Below are 14,134 nucleotides of genomic sequence, written 5' to 3'. Positions count from 1 at the left end.
TACATTCTTATTGTTACTGAAATGAAATTCCAGTTGCTTAAGTGTCCACGCTTGCACAACACCAGCCGAAATCCACATTCACGGAAAATCTTACCACAGTGTGTCGAGACTAACTAAGGAAGTTGCATGTCACAGCTCGATCTTTTGGAGGAGGTAAACAAAACTGACTACCCTCAGATTCTGGAATCGAAATCCCGCACGCACATTACTTCGGAGCGTTTCCCGCTTTAGGAGGCGTCCCGCACGATCGCGGAGCCGCCGCAGCCGGAGGGGGGGCGACAGGCGCTGCCGGCGCCGGTGAGCTGCCTGTCCGGCGTGGCGGTGGCGGTGCCGGCGGGCCGCCTGGGCAACCTGGCCGTGGAGTACGCGACCGCGTGGGCCGTCGCCAGGCAGCACGGCCTGCGGCTCGCCGTCGCCGAGGAGATGCGCCGCGGCCTGTCCGCCGCCTTCGACGGACTCACCGCCGCGCCGCTGTCTGCGCTGCTGCGGCAGCCGCCCTGCCAGAGGCACAACCTCAGCGAGGAGCAGGTGCTCCACAACGAGTGGTACCAGCTGCCGTCCCCGGCGCCGCCAGTCCAGATGGTGCAGTGGGCGCGCAGGCACCACCTGCCCGTCGTTCTCAGGTAACGAGCAAACAGCCTTACTAATTGTTGTTTTGTTTGTTTCGTTCACCAGTTTTTTGGTAATTTCCAAGAATGATTGCCTATCGAAATCGCGGCGTCCAGGCGATACATATCGAACGTGCGATAGTAAATCGATCATGCGAGTCTTGTGGCGGGCGTTGTGTTTAAAGGTGGTCACTACAGCAACGACAAAAGAAAAGCGTTACAAAAATGCTTGTAATTTAAAAGGAGACGACTTACCTTACTCGGCGTCGGTGTTGTCGTCATGTGACAGCCCAACTGATTTATATGCTACAGGGACAATTCCCTTTTTCCCATAGCCAGGGTAAACTCTGCCAATATCACGCAAGAATATCGCCAGAGTGTCGCATGCGTTCACTTTCCCCTGCAATCGCAAGTTGTGGAAGTATAGGTACTGGAACAAGTACAGTTCGTCCCTTTGTCTGGGACGCCTTTCTCTTTTTACGGAAGACTTAACAGGTTTCCAAGGGCGTTCAATATTCTGGGTGTACCCACTGGGGTCATCCGAAGAAACGAACTCCACAGAATGGTTCACGAATTCGTGGTCGAACCCTTCAGCTTTCAGAGACTTGTAAGACTGAAACCCATCAGTAGTAACTTTAGTACCAGGCAGTATGAAGTGTTTTATGAGACCCACTAAAGTGACCTTGTCTCGGGACAATACTCTGACAACGAAACACTTCCGGGACTCTCTTTCTATTCCACCAAATACCCAATTTCACTTTTTGAAGGTCTTTCGTCTAGCTATATCGTCTAGCTATACGAGATTCGTCTACTTCTACAACTTTATTCGCCCCACAAATTGGCACACTATCATTTGTCACTACCATGTAACAGACTTCTCGGCAAAACCCGAAGTAGTCACACACGGTATTTGCAGAAAATTCAGTTTTGATGCTTGCAACGTGTACTCTCGAATCCAGCACGATACAAGAATTACACTCGTCTGAATGGATAACTTCGAAGAGTCGAACCACGTGTTTTTCCTGATACTGTTTCGTTTTCCGCAATTAAATTGCAGCGGTATTTCAGTATCGACAAAAAAAAAAAAGGTCAAATGGCTCTGAGCACTATAGGACTTAACTGCTGAGGTCATCAGTCCCCTAGAACTTAGAACTGCTTAAACCTAACTAACCTAAGGACATCACACCCAACCATGCCCGAGGCAGGATTCGAACCTGCGACCGTAGCGGTCGCGCGGTTCCAGACTGTAGCGCCTAGAACCGCTCGGTCACTCAGGCCGGCTCAGCATCGACACTCCTCTTACGAAGTGTTACAGACTTTGCAGCACCACAGTCAACACAGTCCCTCCTTCCCTCGTCCGGCAGGAGTCCATATTTGCGGCAAAAAGTTAAACAACTCTCAATGCTGGATAAACATGGAATTAGAGTTTTCCATGTCAGAGAATCCGCGGAAGAAACGTCAGGAACACAAGGCATTACACTCGCTATCGACGGAAACCGTCTTGGATTCCCAATCAAGTCACAAATAATTAGGGCGGGAATGCAATGTACACGAACTAAAGGAACGACGGAAAACATAAAAATGACGATCACAAATAATTGATCATATCGCCCGCCACGAGACTCGCACGATCGATTTACTATCGCACGTTCGATGTGTATCGTTTGGATCCTGCGACTTCGGTAGGCAATCATTCTTGGAAATTACTGTTTTTCTTACTGGTCGGAAGCGGCCCTCCACGAGCTCTCCTCCTACTCTTACCTCTTCACATAACAAGGACTGACACTCTTCCATTTTAATTACACTTACAGAATTTGAAGGTCGGTGTCCTGACATACCCTGTGGTGACAACGTCTATGGGATATCTTGTAATATCGTGTTGGGGCTTCTTTTACCTGGCGTAGTGTGGCAACTCGACGTGGTATGCACCCAACAAGTCGTAGGAAGACCCCTGCAGAAATATTGAATCGTGCTGTCTATTTAACCGTCCGTGATAGCGAAATTGTCGCCGGTGCAGCATTTTGTGCGCGAACTGACCTCTCGATTATAAAACGATGGGATTCATGTCGGGAGGTCTGGGTGGCCAAATCATTTGCTCGAACTGCCTCGAACCTGTTGTGAACAACTTTGGCCTGGTGATATGGCGCATTGTCGTCCATGAAAATTCCACCGTTGTTTGGTAACGTGAAGCCCATGAATGGTACCAAATGCTCTCCAATTAGTTTAACATAATCATTTACAGTCAATGGTCGGCTCAGTTGAACCAAAGGACTCAGTCCATTATGGAGCCACGACCAGCTTGTACATTACCTTGTTTAGAACTAGGGTCCGTGGTTGGGTTCTGCGCCACATTCGAACCCTACCATCAGCTCTTACCAGCTGAAATTGGGACTCATCTGACCAGTCCACGGTTTTCCTGTCGTCTGGGGTCCAACCGATATGGTCATTGGGTCAGGAGAGACGCTGCAGGCAATAACGTGCTGTTAGCAAAGGCACTCGCGTCGGTCGTCTGCTGCTATAGACCACTAACGCCAAACTTCGGTGCACCATCCTCACTCATTGATTTCTGTAGTTTCTTCTGACAGTGATGCTTCTCTGTTAGCACTGACAACTCTAACAAATGCCACTGCTCTCAGTCGTTAAGTGAAGGCCGTCGGCCAGTGCATTCTCCGTGGCAATGCATGAGATTTGGTATTCTCGGCACACTCTTGACACTGTGGATCTCTGAATATTGGATTTCCTAACGATTTCCGAAATGATACGTCCCATGCACCTAGCTCCAACTACCAATCCGCGTTCAAAGTCTGTTGATTCGGCCGCGCGGGGTAGCCGTGCGATCTGGGGCGCCTTGCTGTGGTTCGCACAGCTCTTCCCAACGGAGGTTCGAGTCCTCCCTCGGGCACGGGTGTGGGTGTTGTTCTTAACGTAAGTTAGTTTAAGTAGTATGTAAGCCTAGGGACCGATGACCTCAGCAGTTTGGTTCCATAGAACTTGCCACAAATTTCCAAAATTTTTTGTTAATTCCAGTTGTTCGGCCAAAATCACGTCGGAAACTATTTCACATGAATCATCTGAGTACAAAAAAATGATAGCTTCACCAATGCACTGCCATTTCATACTCTTTTACGCGAGACCGCCGCCATCTTGTATATGAGCATATCGCTGTCCCATGACTTTTGTCACCTTAGTGTAAATATATGAACTAGAATTCTTCTATAAAAGATTTGAAGATTTCCTGCAGCTCGTAAATGTAACCCATTTAGAACTAACAGAGCCGCCCTTAGCTCAGTGAGTTGTGTAATAAGTGTTGTAATTGTGAAGTCAAAGGTTCGTTTCTTTCTAAATGCCACTTTTTTGTTTTATTTTAATTTCATATTTATTATTAAATGGATCATACCAATTTTGACCTATAGTATTGAAACATGTACCCTCACAAAAAGAGAATCATCAAGGCTGCAAGCGTCAGAGATGAAATTTCTTAGATCCACCATCCAGAAGACCAAGATAGACAAGTTAAGCGATGAGTATGTGAGGAAAGAAGCCGGAATAAAGACATCCCTATCAGATAGAATAGGCGCATCTAGACGTCGCTGGAACAGGAATGTGATGAGAAGGAAGCCAACCAGAATAGGCAAAATAAATTTGGAATGTCAGGTAGATGGAGAAAGACCTCAAGGAAGACCTCGAACCCGATGGATGGACTTGATTAAGGCTCATCTAGTGACCAGAGGATGGACAGTGGATGATGTTCTCCGTGAACAGGACGTAGTGGAAGAGTCTCATTACCAGTACCTGGGAAACTGGAACTCTTAAATGATGAAGATGATGATGATTTATTATGAAATGGAAACATTAATTAGCAAATAATGAAACACAATGTATGGCTGAAAATAACATTTTTGTTTTCTACTATTAATTGCATTAAAACGAGTATTCACAATAAATTAATATTTGGTAAAAAAATGCAAAACACATTATAGGAAATAAAATACTTTTTTATTTATTTCTAGAAATCGAACGGTTATATATAGGGTGTTAGGGGTATAAGTGCAAATATTGTGATCGTTGGTACCTTAATATGTACCCATTTCAGCGTGTTAGTGATTCTTTCTCGGTGACTAACAGTCTTCCTGCAAACAGGTTACATAATTCTCTATCCGATGTTTTATATGCGGTCATAACTGCACCACTAAGTGGACTACGCCAGTCCATATAGATTAACCATTTTGTGTCCACATGCCCACACTTCAACACCTGACCTGTTGTCCAGGAGAAAATAAGCTTTAATGGCTTGCTCTTGCCACACGTACTTCAAGGTACTAACTAACCTAAAAACTAGTACTACCAACAATTATAATTTATTATTTGTCTGGAAATGAACTGAATACTGACAAAATTTAGTTCGCTACCGTGCCCTCAGTCACCAATAAAAGTGTCTTTACCTTATCCTTAACACCCTGTACATAAACGGCATCGCAGGTGGAACAGTCAATTTCAGGGATATGACAGGAACGATTATTCAAAGCAAAAAATCTAGTAAGCGTGGGCTCTAAAATGGGTATCTTAAAAACTGTCAGCACTATCACATCTTCGGTACTGCGCAACGAATCTATTCTACTGCAAGCTCTTTGCTTTCCATATTTTGGGAGGAGGTAGTCGGGACCAAACCAACAAAAAATTTTCTGGTAAACATGGGCTCTATAATGTATATCGTAAACGTTATGAGCATTTGTTCAGTAGTAGAAATATGTTTCACAGTCTTCGAGATGAACTGCTTGTAGCTCTTAATATATGGCCGGCCGCAGTGGCTGAGCTATTCTAGGCGCTTCAGTCCGGAACCACGGGGCTGCTACGATTGCAGGTTCGAATCCTGCCTCAGGCATGGATGTGTGTGATGTCCTTAGGTTAGTTAGGTTTAAGTAGTTTTAAGTCTAGGGTACTGATGACCTCAGATGTTAAGTCCCATAGTGCTTAGAGCCATTTTTCTTAAGATATGCGTTTAAGGATGAAAGTATTTTTCGCATAATGTGTCACTGCCAAGTAACATAGCTCGATGAAACTTGGGCCATACAGACAAAGAGCTGCTAGAGTATAACTGAACATAAAAACTGCATTGAGTCGAACAGAAATGACAGTTTTATTTAAACACTTGTAAGGCGTCAGCTTGAATGAATGTAATTTCGCACCTTACATGAGATTTTATATATCGTAACAAACAGATGGATACGTCACCTGACATACTTTGGGTGACCACATTTGCCTATCAAAATGTACAGTATGTAATGCAGAAAGGTATGGCACTCGACTCGACAGCATTAACGCAACGAACCCAAATCCTACATTCCTACATGTCAACGAGCAAAAGGTGAAAAAAGCTGCTGGAAGGAATGGTTTAGTTTGGGACAGACTCAAGTTGCACATCCACGGCCCGCATACAACAAAAGGCTTCTAACAGGAGAGACAACGAACGCACCAGATGATATATCGAAGGGAGCAGGTAACGTCCCAGCGCTGCCTGCGATGGAGAAATTCTTTAGAAAATTGCGTTGGGAAATTTCCAGATGGATACAAAAAGACCGGAGACGCCCTTAAAAGAGAGTCGCATTGACTGATCACTGGAAAGGTCCATGCTGCTCACGTGATGTACGCGTGTAACTTCTAGGCGTCAGTAGCGGGCACAAAATGTCCAATTGGCTGAAATAAACTCGGAAGAAGGAGAAGTGGCGAGAGCACGGCGCAGTTTAAAGGTACGCCCTTTGCGATTGGTGGGGGTAGTTTCCACAAGATGAAAGGAACGCTCCCATGCCATGATGCAAAGTACGAAAGAACACAGGTGGGCGGGACAGTTTTTGCTAAGAAAGACAGAATACTGAAAACTTCAGGGACTCTCCTCTGAACCAGCGTGAAGTGTAGAACAGGGCGCATCACGATCTGTATGACGCCAAAAGAGGAACTTTGTGTGAACACTAGGAATTGGGTGAAGACTCGTTGTGCTCCGATAGTGGAGAAAGGGAACAGCCACGTAGTTAATTGTTCTTGCGAGAACTGAGAGGGCGTTGTAGTATACACTCTGCTCCATCTATGCTCGTGTATATCGCCATATTTTGCAGACTATGGATGAGTGCATGTTTTCTCGCCTAACGAGAAACATAGAGCAGTCTCAGCTGATAAAATAAGTAAAGATTTTGATTAGCTTTTTATAGGATTTTCAGCCAACAACACGTCGCAGCTACAGGTAAATGCCGCTGGCAGAAGCGTAAAATTATTGGATCAGCAGCTTGCGCCCACTGTGAACATGAGCAACCTTGAATAAGTTTTGCATATCTTGTTACAAAAACTAACCGTCCTCTGTAGACTTGATTGTCATCCTAAATAGTACTGAACATAGAACCGGAATCGGATGATTTGACGTAATATTGGCCAACTCAGACAGTGCTTCACTGTCTAGATGTAAGAAAAATCTTGTAAAGAACCTTCTATTTAAATTTGATATTGTTATGTTCAGTGTTATTTCTGCTAGTCAGGACGTTATATGTTATCTTGACAATTGTCCTGAAATTGTCATGTCACAATCTACGTAAACCAGTGTGCTTCATTGACAACGATACAGAAATTAAACAAATTTTGTACAGCTAAACACCGATATGCTCTGTCGTAGAATAAGGGTTCACTCCTCACCCCAGTAATTTATTCTAGTGACGCTAACGCACTCACAGGGTGTTTTTGCTGATACCTGACGAATGTGATAAGGAGTGGAGTGTCAGACAATAATTACACTGAAGTCACCGCTATTCATGGTGGTCCCCTGGTGACCTTACTTAATAGGTGAACGCTGCACATACCCTCAAATGGCGAGAAGTGGCGACACGTAAGGTAACCAGTAATATTCTCAAACGAGATCGTTTTCGTGGTCCAGGGTTATGGTGTGTGGGGAGACATAATGCTGCATGGGCATACTGGCGACCAGTTCTTTGAACACGGTACAATCGCCAGTCAACGTTACTGTGAAACTCTGCTCCTTCCCCATGTGCGTCTTTTCAGCGGTGTTTACGCCCCTGACTTCATTACTATGGACGACAATGCGTGACCGCATCGAACAGTGCTTGTGGAGAAGCTCTTGGAACGGGAAGATATCCTGCCAAGGGACTGTCCTGCCTGTTCCACCACCAAGTTAAGCCATTCAGTTAGCACGAAGCGTCACGGAGACGCTCAGACAGTTCTGAGAGCATTCCTCGAAGAGTCAACCACTATATTGCTTCCTGCAAAATATATCTCGCGTAAATTAGACAGATTCGTGCCCATACGGATGCTTACCAGCAACCGTTCTTCCCGCGAACCGTACACTACTGGAACAGGAAGAGGGGGATGTAAATGGCTCTGAGCACTATGGGACTTAACATCTATGGTCATCAGTCCCCTAGAACTTAGAACTACTTAAACCTAACTAACCTAAGGACATCACACAACACCCAGCCATCACGAGGCAGAGAAAATCCCTGACCCCGCCGGGAATCGAACCCGGGAACCCGGGCGTGGGAAGCGAGAACGCTACCGCACGACCACGAGATGCGGGCTAAGAGGGGGATGTGACACTAGTAAACAATGTATACTTCACTGCACAGCGAAAGGTGGCTTGGCGGAGTACAGATGTAGCTGTTGGTAACTAAAGGTCTGGAATGCATCGTTGTGGAGCCAAGGACGTAAAACGGCAGCCAGTGAGCGACTTGCTTCGGAAAGTTTGTCCGGTAAATGAACATGTTAGGATGTGATACGCTGCTGCTTGCTGTGGTGGTGGTGGTGGTGGTGGTGGTGGTGTGTTGGGGCTTATGGGCGCTCAACAGCGAGGTCATCAGCGCCCTGACACACATTAAAAGGAACGAATGTGGACAGACCTAAGACCTGTCTTTACGAATTAAAGGCATTATTGTACTTTTAGTGTCGTTAATTTAATAGTGCAGCTTTACGTAGTACACATCACAGAAAAATTTCTTTTAATTTTACCAAGAATGGACACGAATTTGAAGTTTGTCTAGCCTTGAGTATTCAGCTGCAACCGATATTTTCAGCTATTTTAATTAGTAACTTCTCTCTTTAGCATAACAGGTGTTGGCTGGTGCAAGTTAGCTTAAATCGACACACTCCTAGTCGCGGATGACATGTCGTTTTATGATGTTAATTCCACAACGATGCATTTCAGACACATAGACATTTGAAAAAGTTTGCTGGTTTCGACGTTCCCTTCTTTGCCCCAACCTTATTATCAGCTTGTTTTTCTGCACGCTGTATGTGTGAGGTTTGATGCTATGAGTTTGGTGCAACAGATGTGCAAGAGAATGTGATGGACTGAGTGTCGGGTTCTGCCTTCGAAGAATTGTAGAATGCAGTGGTTGAGTGGCCAACGGCTCGACATATCGAAGTCAGCGAGATCGGTTTGTGACAAGTGCGACGGTTCCTCAAATGTCTGTACAGTCAGCGATATATGTTTTTTTTTCTTTTCCTTCCAATTCCTGAAAAGCAAATTTGACGCTCTGCTATTTTGGAGCTATAAAATTTTGCTTGGAGTGTGATCGTTCCTTTGATATTGAACGTATTTCGGAGAGAAAACGTGGTTTTCAATAGAAGTTGGGAAGACTACTTTGATGTAGTATTTCTGCACTTCTATATCGCATTGAAACGCATTATTACTTAATCGACTCATAATTTAACGCTCTGTATTTTATGTCCGTGTGCACTTTTAAACTGATAGCTTAGTTTCTGACAAATCGGGGATAACTGAAATGGTGCAACAGTTTCGAGATTTCTTCAAAATGGAAGACATACTCTGAAATCAGGGCAAACTCGATTAATCATAACGGTAGCATGCTTGAGTAATAAGAAAAAAATTGTTCAAATGGCTCTGAGCACTATGGGACTTAACTTCTGAGGTCATCAGTCACCTAGAACTTAGAACTACTTCAACCTAAAGACATCACACACATCCATGCCCGAGGCAGGATTCGAACCTGTGACCGAAGCGGTCTCGCGGTTCCAGACTGTAGCGCCTAGAACCGCTCGGCCACTCCGGCCGGCTGAGTGATAAGAAACAGTTTCGTGAGCGACACCAAATTGTTCCAAGGCGTCCTCTTTTTTTTAATCTAATTTTCTTGGCCTACACTGAACTGTCCGGTGATAGTAATCTACTGATTGTTCTGATATTGAGCAAGCAGCAGGGATGCAACTCGCAAACGACGGTGCATTTGTTGATCAGTGACAGATATCATTGCGTTTGCGTCAGCCTGAAATTGTGCGTGCAGCACAATGTACAGCACAACCAGGATGCAGAAACTGTTTTTGTGTTGCGGGATAGGCGTCACGCTCTTTATGTGCGTTGGCGTCACTTCCGCGGCTGCGGGTGCGTCCTGTGCTGCCCTTTAAGCCGTCGGCACACGGGACGAGGCACCTAACGCTGTCCTGTATGCAGACGGGACATCCAGCGCCACGAGACACAGCACTATCGCTACATGGAACTATCTGGTTAATGTGATTACGGGTTCTTAGCGTTCTCCAGCGGCCGTTGTCGACATCTCTGGCTCGCAAACCATACGATTTGTTCATGAAAATGGACGCGCGTAGAATTCCTAAGTTAGCCCTGTTAAAAGCCACACTTCCTCTCTTGATCATATGCTAAACATACATGATATGTATTCGCAATTGCGAATATGGGCAACCATCAGCTGTATAATGGAATGACGACCGTGAAAATTTGTGTCGGACCGGGGCTCGAACCGGATCCCCCCCGCTTATCGCGAGCAGTCGCCTTACCATTTGGCTATCTGAGCACGACTGACTGCCAGACCCCAAACTTCCACATGTCGTCAACCAAGTGTTTGCAACCTGTATCCGTACATCAATTATGTGTATTTCTGTATAGGTGAGACATTTTAATTGAAAGTCGCTTGCCCGGCTGTAGTCGCCGTAGTGCCTGTAAGACAGCTGCAGCATAACGCAGTTGCTTGAGGCTCTACGTTACGGAACGGAGGTCAAACCGGAGAAGCGTTCGTGTCCTGCTTTTTTTTCACTTTTGCTTTTTCTAAAAGGTTGTGGCTCTTTCTTACGAAATTAAAACAAATAATATCTGTAATATCTGATGTTATGTAAATATAAGTGCACTCTCTGTCAAGAGTGAGTGTGTTCCATCTGATGAGCTTTTATGTTCTGGCGTCCTTACTGAGTGGATATGCGTCTTTCATTTTTCTCTTATTACTTCACGGATACAGAAGTTACTGTTTATGTACCCACAGGCGGAACAACGTAACTAGCATTACGACAGTGCAGTGCCTATGTTGTTCTGAATTACGATGCAATGTTCCTTTGGACATGTACGCATGTAATAAGACAAAAATGAAAGATGCATGTCCACTCAGTAAGGACGCCAGAACATAAAAGCTCATCAGATGGAACACACTCACTCTTGACAGAGAGTGCACTTATATTTACATAACATCAGATATTACAGATATTATTTCTTTTAATTTCATAAGAAAGAGCCACAACCCTTTAGAAAAAGCAAAAGTGAAAAAAAAAGCAGGACACGAACACTTCTCCGGTTTGACCTCGGTTCCGTAACGTAGCGCCTCAAGCAACTGCGTTATGCTGCAGCTGTCTTACTCATAAAAAATCATAACAAGAATGACACGTTTTCATGAATCTTCAATGCGTGGTTGCCTTCCTTAAAACGGCTTACTCCCATAACACGCGAGCTACAGCGCGAAAACAACTTTCTTTAGCTTACGCGTAAGTCCCGCAGCGATCGCAGGGTCGACGTGGTTACAACGGATTTGGCAGTGTTAGTTTTAAGGGTGGCCGTATGGCCTTCCTGCCGCCACCTCGTACCCTTCCCCCTTCCCCCCCTCCTCCCGAGACGGGATCAGTGTACCCAACTGTCTGCGTCTAGTGTAGATTGTGAAATAGTGCGAAAGTGTTTCAAATGTCGGCGACTCACGTAACTGAGGCTGAACTTAGGGACCAGCCCGGTATTCACCTAGGGGGATGTGGAAAACCGCCTAAAAACCACATCCAGACTGGTCGGCACACCGGGCCTTGTCATTAATCCGCCGGGCAAATTCGATCCGGGGCCAGTACAGCGCGAAAACAACTAAATACGAGCATTCTTTTGCCACCAATATGACGTTTCCCGTCATTTTATTACAAACAGTTATACCAATAATGATTCGTTCTCGAGACATTCGATGTGCTGATGATTAGAAACAGCATATATTCATAGGGTGTAAAGTATACCACAAAACCCACCGACAAATACAGTATATCGTCTTGCTTTCTGCTTGTGACGCGTGGGCCGTTCTGGGGGACGTTCTTGGTTCTATTAAGTAGCACGTTGCCCAAATATCGCAGAAGTTCTACGACTACATCTACATCTGTATTCTGCAAAGCTTCCTTCCCATTCCATTCACTTATGGAGCGCAGGAAGAATGATCAAATGGCTTTGTGCGTGCTAATTTTATCTTGACGATCCCTATGTAAGCAATACACAGGGGTTGTAGTATATTCCTAGAGTCATCATTTGAAGCTGGTTCTTAAAACTTTGTTAGTAGACTTTCTCGGAGTAGCTGACGTTTATATTAAAGAGTCGGCCGGTTCAGTTTCTTCAGTATCTCAGTGACTTTTCCCCGGATCAAACAAACCTGTGACCACATACGCTGCACTTCTCTGTGTGTGTTAAATAAGAATCTCCTGTAAGTCCTATTTGGTATGGGTGCCAGACATTTGAGTAATATTCTAGAACCGGCCGCACGAGTGATTTGTAAGCGTTCTTCTTTATAGTCTGATTCCACTTCCCCAGTATTCTACCATTCCATTTCGTATCCCTGCAAAGAGCTACACTCAGTTATTTGTATGAGTTGGCCGATTCCAACAGTGGCTCATTGATATTATGGTCATAAGAACTACGTTCCTTTCGTTTTGTGAAAGTGCACAACATTTTTCAACATTTAAAACAAGTTGCCAGTCTTTACACCAAATTTAAATCTTATCAAGATCTGATTGAATATTTATGCAGTTTCTGTAAGACAGTACTTCATTATGACAGCCGCATCATATCTTTCTTTCTTTTGCTTGTGCCGTTTTTCCCCCGAATACGCGGGGTCGGCATGGTTAATTGGATGTGGCAATGTTAGTTGAAGGGGTGGGCATATGCCCTTCCTGGTTCCAACCCGTACCCCTGGGGAGGAATGAGTGTACCCCAACTGGCTGCGACTAGTGTAATCCATGGAATAGTGCGAAAGGGTTCAGATGTCTGCGAGCCGTGTAACTGAGGCGGGACGTGGGGACCAGCCCTGTATTCACCTAGGGGATGTGGAAAACCGCCTAAAAACCAGATCCAGGCTGGCCGGCACACCGGCCCTCGTCGTTAATCCGCCGGGCAGATTCGATCCGGGGCCAGCGCGCCTACCCGAGACAGGAAGCACGCGTTAGCGCGCTCGGCTAACCTGGCGGATCAGACAACCGCATCATATGCAAAATTAATATTAATATTGCCTGCAATGTCATTAATATACAACATGAACAGTAAGGGTCCCAAAGCACCTCCTTGGGGCACACCCGAAGTTGCCTCTACATCTGACAACGACTCTCCACCAAAAATAACATGCTGCGTTCTTCCTCACCAAAGGTCCTCTATCCAGTCACAAATTACACTTGATTCGACATTTGATGATACTTTTGACAATAAGCGTAGGTGTGGCATTGAGTCAAATTCTTTTCGGAAATCAAGAAATACTGCACGTACCTTCCTGCCTTGATAAAAAGCTTTAAGTACATCATGGAAGACAAGTGCGAGTTGATCGATGTTTTCGGATATGTTGGCTGGCGTGGAGGAGATCATTCTATTAGAGACAACTCATTATTAATTTGTGTTTCACGTGACGAAATGGCTCCTCGACGTAAAATAGCAGGAAGTGACGTCACAAAACTGGTAGAGCGCGCCACGTCAGCGTCGGCTAACTCGTCCCCTGCTGCGCTCGCCTGGCCTCGCCTGTGGCAGCCGGAGCACGCGGCGCGTCGGCGAGCGCAGCCGGCTAACTCGTGCCTACTCAAATATCAAGGCTCGAGTGCCGGATATGCCGCTCGCTGATTTATACAGGGGTTTTCATAATTGATAGCGAACTGAAAGCATACGGTAACAGAAGCAAATACATTCCAAAATTCAGTCCACAAATGCAGCTGGATGGCGTCTTCGCCAACCGCCAGTTTTTCGACAGGCGCACACCGACCGACCGACAATTTCGTGGTAGCCTACACACCTCCCGACCGACTGTACTCAGTGATTCCAGGCCGCCCTATTCTGATTTGTTTATCTTAAGTCCGTTATGGTGTACGAGATCCCGCTCGGTTTCACACAGGAACAAAGAGACCGATTTGCCTTGGCTGTTTTAGAGGTAAGAAGGCCAACAAAAGCCAAGAGAAAGCCGTGGGCAAGGAAGTGACTAATGCAAGGAAAGAAATTCTCCAACATTCTGCTACTTAAGCAG

General features: G+C 45.5%; 1 protein-coding gene across 1 annotated transcript in view; it reads left to right on the top strand.

Moving 5' to 3' along the window:
- Positions 1-456: 456 nt before the first annotated feature.
- The window catches only part of LOC124777411 (galactoside 2-alpha-L-fucosyltransferase SEC1-like), a 50,502-nt gene continuing 36,824 nt past the window's right edge, over positions 457-14,134 (top strand). The window contains exon 1 of the mRNA XM_047252808.1: positions 457-623. Coding sequence (XP_047108764.1) covers positions 580-623 — 44 coding nt within the window. The 5' untranslated portion in view covers positions 457-579. The remainder of the gene's footprint in view (positions 624-14,134) is intronic.

The sequence above is a fragment of the Schistocerca piceifrons genome, chromosome 2 (genome assembly GCF_021461385.2).
Source record: "Schistocerca piceifrons isolate TAMUIC-IGC-003096 chromosome 2, iqSchPice1.1, whole genome shotgun sequence".
Lineage (NCBI taxonomy): Eukaryota > Metazoa > Arthropoda > Insecta > Orthoptera > Acrididae > Schistocerca > Schistocerca piceifrons.
Note: the sequence above shows the minus strand (reverse complement) of the source record. Positions and strands in the feature narration are given on the sequence as shown.